This window comes from Panicum virgatum, chromosome 8K, assembly GCF_016808335.1.
Source record: "Panicum virgatum strain AP13 chromosome 8K, P.virgatum_v5, whole genome shotgun sequence".
In the NCBI taxonomy this organism is placed as follows: Eukaryota; Viridiplantae; Streptophyta; class Magnoliopsida; order Poales; family Poaceae; genus Panicum; species Panicum virgatum.
Genome location: NC_053143.1, coordinates 39,357,127 through 39,370,111, shown reverse-complemented (window position 1 = coordinate 39,370,111; position 12,985 = coordinate 39,357,127). Strand labels below are relative to the sequence as shown.

General features: G+C 44.5%; 1 protein-coding gene across 1 annotated transcript; it reads right to left on the bottom strand.

Annotated features, from left to right (window-relative positions):
- Positions 1–10,662: 10,662 nt before the first annotated feature.
- On the bottom strand, positions 10,663–12,564 carry LOC120645704 (UPF0481 protein At3g47200-like). Its single transcript, XM_039922463.1, has 2 exons — positions 11,965–12,564; positions 10,663–11,301 (listed from the first exon to the last, which is right to left on the bottom strand). Exons 1-2 carry the CDS (start codon positions 12,562–12,564, stop codon positions 10,663–10,665), a joined length of 1,239 nt encoding a protein of 412 aa, XP_039778397.1.
- Positions 12,565–12,985: the final 421 nt, after the last annotated feature.

Here is a 12,985-nt window from a genome sequence, read left to right as displayed (position 1 = left end):
GGGGATGAAGATCCGGTCCGCAGTTTTGGTGGGTCCTCGAAACCCGTGTAGGTGGCCGGTTTTTAGAAAACCGCCAAAACTCCACGTGCGGGAAGATTCCCGCCTCCACGCCGTGGCCCTGGACGCCGTTCCCGCCTTGACCTTCTGACGGCCCTAGACGCCGCCCGACGTCCGTCACCTCCTCGCCCGCAGCGAGGCCCTAGACGCCGTCGACGCCTGTTCCTCCGCCAGTTCCGAGACCAATGCCCGTGCCTCCACAACTTGGCGTCTTCTACCGCCGTCCGCCAGCTTAGTTTTGTGGCGCAAACCAAGAAACCCACCATTCGTCGGCGCTTGTGCCCTCGATCTAGGAGTGGACGCCACAGCTGCCGCCCGGCCCGAGCTCCGGTCCCGGCTGCCCTTCACCGCCGTCCACCGCACGGTCCATCGGCTACAGCACCTCCACGGCAGCTCTCCGTCGACACTCGACGCCCGTGTACCTGCAACCAAAGACCAAGCACACGATCACACCGCACGGTTGACAATTCATTCATCACAACCAGGAGAGAGTACTCCACATTCCTCACATTTTGATGAAACAAAAAAGCAGAGGTAGTTAGAGCCAGATACTGGAACATTTCCAATGCCCCGTTGGTTTGCAGGTGGCTCTTGTCCTAAAAAATGGGCCTCATGAATGAGCACAATTCCGCCATATAATATGCCCACGTCTTGTTATATATCATCTATTCTTTGAGAAGTTTGTAGAATGTGTTTCTGAAAAATTAATGGACAATTTTCTAAGAATTTTCCCAAAGAAACAAGAATTACCCACACTATTCCTCCTGTGCTAACCGTCACTTTATACCATGCTTTTCTATTCCCATTAATAGTCCCCCTCCCCCAACGTTAAAACATGCATGTTTGTTTGCTCCATTCAACAGTTTCGTTATCTTTCTTTGGTATTCGTATACGTGAAGTGCTTCCATATATATCACAAACACGACCACAAGTTAACACTAAGCTTATATAACAACTCATAAATAAGAAAAAGAAGACGGACTTGAATAATGGTGATTAAAAGTTAGTTGTATACAGTAAAATCAGAAGTTGTGATTGGAAAAAAGAAATTTAGTTTCAAAAAATTTAGAAATAGCGGAAGCAATTTTGTATGAGTACAAAGTGCCACTCATTGCTATTCGTGTCGTACAACAAAAAACAATGACGTATGTATGTTTGAACTAAAACAGAGCACCTAGCAACGAGCAGGGTGTGAGTCAAGCATCATGATGGAAACAAATAACATACCGGGGGTGTGCCACTCCAATCAACAGATAAGATCCTCTACAGAACGACTAGAGGTATTTGGTTTTCCATCGATCGTGATCATGTCCTTCTTCATTATTGACCACATATTAAGAAAGATGCTCCTGCTGATGTTAGTGTAACATTTTGGTTTATGTTCACTTCATCAATTCTGTTCATGAATTTGTTTCTCTAAAATGCAGGATAAGCAGGCTAACATACTTTGGAAGAAGAAGCTAGGAGGTGCCAGTGGATGGTGCTATGGCTTGATTGCGATAGAGAGGGTGAGAACATATCATATGAAGTGATCGGAGTTTGTACAAGTTTGTGGACGTGCATTAGTTAATTGTTCAAGCTACCTTAATGATTTAAGTATTAGACTAATTTTAACGAATTTGACTGAATTGGAGATCCTATCAAGTTGCATTCTTCATAAACCTTGTGGGCTAAGCGACAGTATCACCATGCTCATCCTGCTCATGACATATATTATCTTTTGATTGGTTAATTTGTGTTTCCAGATGCCATCGTAGCGTTTGCACCAGCACGGTCTATATAATTATCATGTCGGTAACAACATCAATTGTTTTAAGCTTTGGCACTATGCTATTGTGAATTTTTGGTTTATATAAGAAAGTAATGTATTTATATGTAAAAAACAGTGTATGCGTTTAGTGTCGAGGTTTCTCATGCTGATTTTACCCATTTTCTTACCAGCTAGGAGCAAGGTTGCTTCTCCAACTTCAGCTATGAAGTTAGTGTTTTAGCAAGAGGTTCAACAGAAGGATGGATGAGGTAAGCTTTCTATTTCTATGGAATAATGCATTATTCCAGAGAAATAGAAAGCTTACCTTTCCCATTTGAATTGAAAAAAATATTTTACTAACATACTTTTGTTTAATAGAGGGGGAACCAGAAAAGGTCAATGTTGGAGAGACATTGCTCGAAGCTGTCACAGCTAGTGACCATTTCAATATAGACATTCAAATGGAGGAAGAAAATTTTACTCTGTGGATGTGTTTGTGTAATCAACATAATAACCCTGTCTTTTGTGTGAAATATATTTCTCAGTTTAGACTAGGATCATGTGTTGTTTGGTGGCCGTCCGAAATTTACCCGTGGCATTAGTACATGCATCTTACTAGTGCCAGACAGAACCACAAACAATGGTGTTGCGCAACGGAAAGGTGGGTGGCTCTTATCCTGAGGACCTGTGTTTGAACCCCTCTCCATTCTCTTTTTTTTTTCATTTGATGCACGAGGCTCCCTCCACGGCTCCACGCACGTGAGTGACCACAGGTGGGCCCGCTCACCAGTGATGCAAGCAGTGTGGGCCACCAAGGTGCTCAAATTTAGTGCAAAGAAGTAGTAAAACTTTTGCATGTTAATGGAGTTAGAGGTTCAATTTCGGCACCTCATATTTTTGTACAACAATATTCTTATGCAAAAACTTTATTGTGATTTGAGCAAGATATTAAATTCGTGACGATTTCTACTTTCATTTTGTGATGTTTTTAGATGTTTGCCATAGAAACTGGGCCCAAACTAGAGTCCATATGGATTATTCGCAAATATGTAATGAAAATTTATAAATTGTCATAGATCCTGTCTATTTATGGCAGTTTTCGTAAATTTCACCAAAAATCTATCATACATTTAAGGATTTCTTGTAGCAGTAGGAATAAGTTATTTTTTGATCCGCTCCTTAAAAAAAAGGGTGTTCCTGCAAATTATTTTTGTAGTAGTGATAAAAGGGTACACTAATAAGTCTTTAGATAGATGAAGTTTGAACAGGGGTGAAAAGACATATACTTAGGGTTCCACAAATTACTACAAAATATCAACAACGGTATTATGTCAAAAAATGAATAAATTAAAAGAGAGAAACAGTAAAGATATCAGCAGAAGCAGTGATTTGACGACTAAAGTACTAATTAACCCAGTAACGGAGACTAAAGAAATACAATTATTTTGTTGCAATTGGGTTCTCCAACGGAGAGTTAAAGAAGATGATTCCTTATGTCGATTAATAAAGCAAATAGCCTCAATCGATCTTGAGGGGAATTTCGAAATGGCATTCGTACGAATCAATACAAACACAGGTACAGCATAAACTGGCCCAGCCCACCTGTCACATGCATGACTCTTCAACAAACGCGCACACAGACAAATAATTCTTGTTTAGGCCCAGAGATTTGCTACGACCCAATTGCGACAGCAATGGCCAATAATGGACGATAGAAAATATCACGAGTCAGAGTCCTGTCACTTGCTACTAGTTGCAGTTTGCATTCCTGCGCCATGTCCAGATATCATCCAACTGATAGGGGAAAAGAAAACTTATTAAACCGTAAGAAGTCATGAGCAGGATATGTACGAACAAGTGTGGCAACATTACAAAGTAAACATTATGGCGTCCGGAGGAATATGCGGAATTGTTGATGTTGGTGACACATTCGGTTGCAGGAGGAGCAACACAGGGTAAAATTAACTTCCCCAGGCAGAAAATAGAAACCGGGCACCTCAATAATACAAACCTGCCCCCGGTGCGCACTGCAGCGCAATTGACATTGTACATCTATGAAAAAATAATCCAGCAATCAACATTCCTTCTTGACTAGAATTAGCAGCTCAAAGAAATACGGCCCAGATTAGCATTCTATTGGATGCCATCTCCAGTGAAGAAATAACGCGTCAACCGATTGATATTTGACTATCTATCAATCACCACCCTCGGACGTTAGATCATCATCTAGCGGCTCAGCTATTGCCCAATTTAATTTCTGTCTTCTATCTGTTAACGGGCCCACAGTTTACTGTTGCGCGCCCGTTAAGTGTGCGATGGTGGTTTGCAGACCCGTCAGTATGTTGGAGCTCTTTTTTTTTTCTTTTGATTTAGAGGCCTATCGGAAGGTTGCAGGTGTTGGCAACTCAGTACATGACATTGAGCCCACTAGTTGTTTATTTTTTTAGCTTTGTTCTCAACTAGCAAAAATGATCATCAGGGGGAAATAATAAATAAAAATTACATGTAATTTTTTGGGCGCATAATAAAAGTTAATTTACAATTCAATGAACATTAGGGGAAAAATAATAAATAAAAATTACATGTAGTTTTTTTGAGCTCATAATAAAAGTTAAAATGACAATTTTCCAGGCTCATTGTTCCGTGCTTTGTTTCATGTAGAGGCCGTTGAAGGTAGTTCATTCGCGTTGTAGAGGCCTGATGCCATTGAAGAACAAAAAAAAAGTTGTCAATATCAAAGAATAGTTTACAGATACAACTTTATGTTTAGGGAAAAAAAGAAATATAATTTTACTTGACCCCGTCAAACCAAACCCATCCGTGCCCCCAACACCCACATGTTCCATGGTGGAAAACATGTAACGAGCATAGTAAGAAAAATACTAACTTTATTGAAATGAGGATGATAGGATAATACATAACATAATCATATGTTACAGTACTCATAGATTAAACCGTACAAAAAATTATTCTTTAGATTTCATACTGTAATGCTTTTTAAAAAAAACACAATATAGCTACAGTCCTACACAAAAATGCATATATCATGCTATTAGTAGAAAAAAAATAGAACCTCATGCCAGAACACATGTTAAGAGTAAAAAAATGATTGCACATTGAGGGAAGATATCGAAGTGGCTACAGTCCTAAACAAAAATGCATATATCATGCTATTAGTAGAAAAAAATAGAACTAGTGCCAGAACACATGTAAAGAGTAGAAAAATGATTGCACGGAAGAGAAGTGGCATAGGTGTTGTGTAGAGATAAGGAAACACATTTTGACTAGTGAATGGATGACCTGTTCGAGTCACATGAAAAAAACATGACGTTAAGGAAAAAATAATTTAGCATCAATAAAAAAACTATAGAAAATAAAACTTTACTAAATGCATAATAAATACAATTAGCTACCATTCTTAGAAATTATTGTTCGAAAAAAATAACTAAAAGAAAACCCAAATTCCTAGTAATGAAATCAATATAGACAAATTTATGACCGAAGCAACCTGTGAAAAAAAACATGAGTTAAATACACCAGCGGCCCTCAAACTTGTCCTAAGTGTCACTTAGGTCCACGAACTCGTAAAATCTAAATCTGGCACCCTGAACTTGTCAAGTTGTGCCACTTAGGTCCATAACCCTTCAAGGGGCATAAATATATGCAAAAAAAACCCTTAAATTTTATCGTCTTCTGTATCTACATCCTCCTCATCTCTTTCACCTCTCTATCTCACCGCCGGCATCGGGAGGAGCGCGCGGGGGCTCTGGGCGCTGCCGCTCATTGCGCTGGTGGCGGCAGCGCCCGAGGTGCCGCGCATGTCGCCATGCTCACGCTCTTGGTCGGTGTCCTCGGCTGGGGCTGTGCGGGGCCCCCGCGGCGTACGACGTCACGTCCTGGGCCATCGCCGTCGCGCAGCCGCTCTACGTCACACGCTGCAGTAGGTGCGTCGGGGGACTCTGGGCCTTCGCCAAGCTCTCGCTCGCGTCCGCCATCATGCTCTGCCTCGGCCGGCTCCTCCTCTCACGGCGGTCTCAACACCCTGGCTCGCCGCTCCCTCCGCTCGGTCTCGAGACGGCGGCACGGCGGAGCAGGGGCCGCCACGCACCATCCATCCAGATGCCATCGCCGCCGCGCGCCGCACGGCCCAGCCGCGGAGCGCCGTCGCCCGCCATGCTCTGCTCTGGAACCAAGTCGCCCCCGCAGACAAATCTGTCGCAGGCACGGCTTGCCGCGCCGATTCCTCACGCGTGAGGCCTTGTCGAGACCCCGCCAAGCTTCCTCGGCCGTCGCCCAGGCTGTCTCGCGCCAGAGTCACCTCCCTGCTGCCCGATAGCGTCGCCGCCCGCGAAACAGAGGAGCTGGCTGCCGGGCAAATCCGCCACCACCACCGCGACTCTGGTTGATTCCTCTGGCATCGGGCTCCATTGCGACCTCGCCGAGCCACCCCACCAGTCGTACCGGCTTGTCAACCCTGGAGCAGCTCGCCGCCAGAGCTTGCCGCGGGTACCACCGCTGGCGCACGGGGCCAGGCCGCTACGGCAGGCCCCTGGACGCGGCCACCCTCCACGCGGCGGCCTGGCCCCCTGCGCGGCGTGAGCGGGTGTGGGCTGCCGCGGCAGCTCCCATCTCCGGACGGCGGCAGCACCAAGGCTAGATATGGGCGGCCGTTGGCTAGGCGGCGGCGGCAATGCGAGGCCGCACGGTGGCCTTGACACAGAGGATCTGCTCCACGGCACTCGTCTCCGACCTCCTCGACTCAATCCCACCGGCCTGCGGTCGTGCCTCGGCGCCACGCACAGCTCCACCGGCCTTGTTGCGCTGCACCGGCCGCGGTCCGGCCCTGCTGTCGCCCACAAATCCACCGGTCGCGGCGCGCCCCGCCGCGCGCGCAACCCCGCAAGCCGCGGCCGCTCGCAGGTCCACCCAGCCACGGCCATCCAGCAACGCCGTCGTGCGCAGCTCCGCCAGCCGCGGCACACGCGGCTGGGCCGCCCGAATCCGCGCTTCCATGTCGACGAGCTGTAGAACCTCACTCAGCTAGAGGTTCACTCTCCATGGGGCGGCGGCATCCACGGTGGCCGCGAGCTCCAGTGGAAGGCGAGGAGGCAGGGGGCTACGGCGGCTCCACGCACTGCGGAGGAAGCAGGGGAGGCGTGGGGAGAGAGAGAGAATGGGAGGGAGGGTGTGAAGGTAGAAGATAGCACTTTTGGAGGGTATTTTTGCATATATCCATGCCACATAGCGCCATCTCAAGGGGTATGGATCTAAGTGGCACAACTTAATAAGTTCAGGGTGCCAGATTTCGATTTTGCGAGTTCGTGGACCTAAGTGACAACTTAGGACAAGTTTAAGGGCCGCTGGTGTATTTAACTCAAAAAACATTATAGAAATTACCTTGTCTTAGGGGGTGGTGAAAAGCAGGTTAACAAAAAATATTTATCTGCGGACAAATGAACACATTTTAGATGATGACAACAACAACAAACTAGGATAAATGAAAAGTGATTTAAAAAATTTATTAGTTTCACTTAATTGCACAGTCCTAAAATATACTGGTAAATCTAAAGATAAAATATACTAGGACTACGTAGTAATAAATCTAAAGATGGAAGAACATTAAATAAAATAAAAAATACTTCTGAAAGTTAACATACTGGTAAAGAATTACGAACCTTATTATGCAACATTGATTAGGATGCTATAATAAAACATTAAAATCCAATCTCATTAAGAAGAAAATGGCATTATCACAAACACAAAACGAATCAATAGGTATGTACTGGTTCTTAAGACTATGCATTGACTCCTTACTGCCGATGTGCAGTGTTTGTGTTAGACAAAGTAAGTGCATCTGAGAATAGAAAACACTAGCAGAAAAAAAACACTAACACACGCAGTTTAAGTGGTGATATTTTTGGAGCAATGAAGGCAAAGCATCTGATGATAACTAAACCAAACCAGAAATACTGCTACAGAACAGGTACTACAGATATGCTTTTCTACTAGATAGTGATTCAAAAAACAAAAGAACATGTTCCATGGGAAGAATGCAGAATCGCTAGGAGGATGCGAACTGAGAGGAACACACATATATAAATCTGACAACATGCAAATTATTAAAAAAAATTAGTTATGCCGTTCTTGCTGGTCAGTAAACTAAGATTAATTGAAGTCTTTAACACACTCAATACTAAGAGCATTTCTACAATTTTCTGAGTTAATATCCTAGTGATGGACATGTTAAGTGTCTCACTCAACCCTTCTTCCTCCTATTTCACAAAATACCTTCGGTGATGGTATACAAATAGTAGTATATATGGGTCAAATTAAATAAACTGTAGTTCATGTCAAGTGAAATTACAGAAATACTTTGTAAATTTGTGGTAACAATTGAACAAGGAACAAGCACTACGACATGCAAATCACAAGGAACCAACAAAACATATTCTGGTATATATTGATCAGTTTACATTAAATAAGCATTAAGATATGCAAAATCAACAAATAACACTATAAACAATTCAGATGAAGTATTTATGGCATCTAACACTATAAACAATTCAGATGGCATGTTGAATAAAAAAAGAAGCTACTGCTACTGCCAAGCAGACAACTGTGCTGCTGTGTAGTGAAGAAATGGGGAAGAATTATGATAGAAATTTTTTTAGCAGAGGCTAGCTGATATGCCACAAATACATGCTACACCAAGTGAACTGTAACTAAAGCAGATCAACAATTGAACAGAAAAACCCAAGTTATAATTGTCAAATTGTGTAATAAAAGTGACTCAAAAAATGAACAGGAAAGTTACAACATAAATAATTGATGAAAAAGAAGAATACATCATATTCCATTCCTACATTGGTGATAGCAACTACACCATCAAAAGAATGCAACTAGCAGCGCGGTTTGGTGGGGAATGCTCCTTGGAAGAAAAAAAACACATGAATAAGAATATGAATTCATCCCCCCCATAAAAAGGATTTCGCTACATCACCAACAGCTCGATCGCTATACAAATCACACAAATGGAAATACAGAGCTGAAAAGGGAAAACAAACAAAATGGATATTGTTCCCATAGTTTTGCCCGAAGGACCACCAGGATCACAGGGCCACGCTGGAGGAAATGAATGTGATTACCAATAACCATTTCTAAGCGTGTTGATTAATTAAAGCTACATGAAAATTCAAATAGATTTTCAATGAGAGCGTAAAAGCAACACACACAAATTCAACCCAAACAGATTGATGGCATAACCCATGCATCCCCCGATCTGCTCACCTCCAGATCATAACAAAAAAATCAGAAAGAAAAGGGGGTGCCTGCTAGCACTAGGTGGCACCCTGATAAAAGCTAAAGCAGAAGCCATATATATCCACTTGCTACATTTACAGAGGACCTCTACTTTCAGGTGATCAGATCATATGAGAACCAGCTACACTTGACACAAAGTACCCATGCATCCCCTGATCTGCTCACCTCAAAAAATAAAAAAATAGAAAATAATCAGAAAAGGGTGCCTGCTAATTAGGAGCCAAGCTGGGAAGCTGAACTAGAAGCTGTTCAAGGGTGTGGGCTGGTGGGACGAGTCCAACAAAGCACTGCTGCTGCAGAAATCCTTCTCCAACATGAACAGGCACATACAACAAAAAATGAAAAACAATGGGTACGAGATCATCAAACAAAAATGAAAGGAAAAAGTAAGAATAAATATAATATGTCAATCATTACATATGAAAAAGGACAAATCTAAAATAATTTATAAGTCTCATGAATACATATACGATCTTCAATCCAAAAAGAAAAAAAAGATTAGCTCTGGTTCAAGTGCATGGCCTGCTCTTGCTGTTGCTCGATGTCATCTCAGCGAACCAGGAAGGCAGGAATGGACTTGGGGGGCCGCAGCCTTGCAGGTGTAGAGAAAAAAAAAGGACAGGGAGGTGCACGGCTTGCTGCGCCCTCAAGAGAAGTGGTAAATCGAAAACAAGGAGTTTTTTCCAACTACAAAAGCAATACTTGATTTGAATCGAACAAAAAATCAACTAATCCTAAGACCTGTACAACACAGTAGATCCACCTGCTCCTACCCACGTCCCCAGGAGCAAACGGAACAGGGAAAAGATTGGGGGAGGGGGGATTCCGCATGCGTGGCGTACCACAAAGCACAAAAAGGAAAACACGAAATGGATCCGATAAACAACCTCGATGCTGACCTCCCAAATCGAGACCTCGTACTCATCCACACAACCCCAAACCCCTCCTCTCACAACAAGCCGTGAATCGAGATCAAACCCCTAACCCTAACAGATTAGAGAGAGAGCGCGCGAGCGGGCAAGGTTAGAAAAACTGTACTGGCAAAACGTCGCTGCCGCAGCCTCGAACTGGTTGGTGTCGCCGATGGAGACTCCAGTGGAGAAATGACACTGAGAATCACCGAGCTCGGTGCACCCTGCCATCGCCGCCCGCTTCGCCTTCTGTTGCTCGCTCGAGTGAGTGGGTAGGAAAGAGGAAAAGAAGGAAATGTGGAGTCCGTCCCCTAGAAAACCCAAAACGGGTCTCACCGACCACAACTGCAGACCCGGAAACACATAGTGGGTGTGCCATAGCTTTTGTTGCAGGATGGCGGCGGCCACGAGGGAGATGAACACCCAGGGGTTGCTTAAGAGCAAGACTTATATAAGCCAGCCGGCCGCCGGCTGCAAGGGAGTCCTGGATAGTGGTGGGTCCCACGGTCTTGACCAATGACAGTGCGTGCATGTCCTCCCAGCCGGCTCAAGCGGGCGCCTGGCACACCGCCGGCCTCCTTCTCTCTCATGGGACACATACGCATTCAGCCGGCTCTCCGCCGATTAGAATACCTGCTCTAAGTAGTTGTTCACCAAGATGGTGAACCACTCGTTCCGGCGATTCCTGGCCAGGGCTATGGCTATCGTGTTCCTGCAGTAGCTGTTCATCTTCCCCTGCACGTGGCCCAGCCTGTGGTCTATGTTCGCATTTCCTAACTTTGTGGCAATGCTGAGCAATTCCACCACCTTCTTGTCGCTGCGCATATGGTTCGTAATGATCCCTTGCGATCTCAGAAGTGCCACGTCTCTTTCCGACCTGATGATATTGTCCATGAAGGTTATGTAGGACCTCACGTCGTATTTGGCGTCGGGATGTAGCCACTCAAATGCCATCAGGTTGAGGAGCTCCACCTCCGTTTGATCATGGAACGTGAACAGCGGCATGCTGAGCACACCATTTTCAAAGTCAACGTCGTGGATACTTCGAGTGTTGTTTTTTATGAACTGGATCCCTGCCTCGCTCAGCTCAACTGCACTGGGAGTGCGAGGCTCATATTTGTCCGATCCTTCCCAATGTGGAGTAGTGCCATAGTACTGTTTGTGAAAAATGTCCAAGATGTGGAGGCCCAGCTTCTCCACGCCTTCCTCAAAGAGTGGGACGTTCAGAATACTTCGGACCATATTGTTGATCTCTCCAGCGCTCTATATGCTCACCATTTGGATGAAATAAAAAAACAATAGTTAGAACTAGATACAACAACATTTCCAATGCCCCGTTGGTTTGAAGTTGGCTTGTCCTATAAAATGAGCCTCATGGATGAGCTTCCACGGCCTTATCGAAAATAAGGCCGATGCTTTCTTATTTGGGCCATATAATATGCCCACGTCTTGTTGTATGATCTATTATTTGAGAAGTTCGTAGAATGTGTTTCTAAAAAAATAATGGAATTTTTTTAAGAAGTTTCCCAAAGAAACAAGAATTATTATCCACACTAGACCTACTGTGTGCTATCTCTCATAGTCATAACCATTACTTTATACCCCACCTCCCCCCCCCCCCCCCCACACACACACATGTTTTCGTAAACAAGGAAACGAAAACTTGTAAATAATGAAACCAAAACTTTGATCACCAGACTTGAATAATGGTGATTAAAAGTTAGTTGTATCAAGTAAAATCAGAAGGTCCGATTGAAAAAAGGAAATTTTGTTTCTGAAAATTAAAATAGCGGAAGCTATTTTGCATGAGTACAAATTGCTATTCGAGTGGTACAACAAAAACAATCACGTATATATATTTGATTGAACTAAAACAGAGAAGCTAGCAACAAAAACGGAGCATCCTGAGGGAAACAAATAACTTACCGGCGGTGTGCCACTCCAAGTAACAAATAAGATCCTCTGCAGAACGAGTAGAGGTATTTGGTTTTCCATCGCGATCATGTCGTTCGTCATTATTGACCACAAATTAGTAAAGCTACTCCTGCTGAAGATGGGGTCGTTGTCCGCGTAATCAGTATTCTCGGACTCTGGACTTTGATAGATCGATAGCAGCTCAATCAGGAAGCATCCATCCGTGACCATCATCTGCACAAAGCTACCTCTGTTCACTCCACGCCACCTATCGTCAAGGTCCTCGTAGGCGGCCTCAAGCTCATCCGCCACTTCCTCGATCGCTGCGACGAACTCCGTTAGAGGCTTCCCGGTCGAGTTGACCATGTGCAGCATCGCCCGCCTCTTGTGCTCCTCCATGGGCAGGAGGTGGCGCTTGCCGTGGTGCAAGGGGCCCAGCGATACGAACTGTGGCTGGTAGGCAGCTCTCTTGGTCATCTTCTTGATAAACTCCGGCACCTGATAGATGTAGCACTGCTTCCACCGCGCCATCTCCACCGATGGCCTGCTGTCCTCAAGCAGCTTCTCCATCTCCACCACCCAGCTAGCAGAAGAACTAGCCCTCTCGGCCATATTCTGCTCCGCCTGTTGGCTGTCGCAGACAACCTCTCTAATTGATTTCTGGTGTGCTCAACCATGCGGCTGATGTACTAGTAATTTTGCTATGCCCTGGTACACATCCCAGAAGGTTTTGAGCTCTACTCCTAAAGATAGCACATGAGAACACCTTGCAAGAAGCAAATGCATGTGGATGTCCCATTTATTTATGTAATACGCACACTTTTCTATGACCCACCGAGTCTGAAGTCTTCGGTTAATATGTTCAGATCAGAGCACTGACCTCTACCTGCTGTTCACGTTCGGTGTTACTAGTTGGCACTTTGCATCCAATGAACCTTTTTTGGATACTTAATCCAATGAACTTCTGTTTGCTCTTGAGTTTGAACGAAACGTTGACAATAGAATATAATAAAATACTACAGTTTTCTATTTT

Coding starts and splice junctions, on each gene's coding strand:
- LOC120645704 (XM_039922463.1), bottom strand. CDS start 12,564: ATGGCCGAGAGGGCTAGTTCTTCTGCTAGCTGGGTGGTGGAGATGGAG. Junction 11,302..11,964: donor CTTGGAGTGGCACACCGCCG/GTAAGTTATTTG, acceptor GTGAGCATATAG/AGCGCTGGAGAGATCAACAA.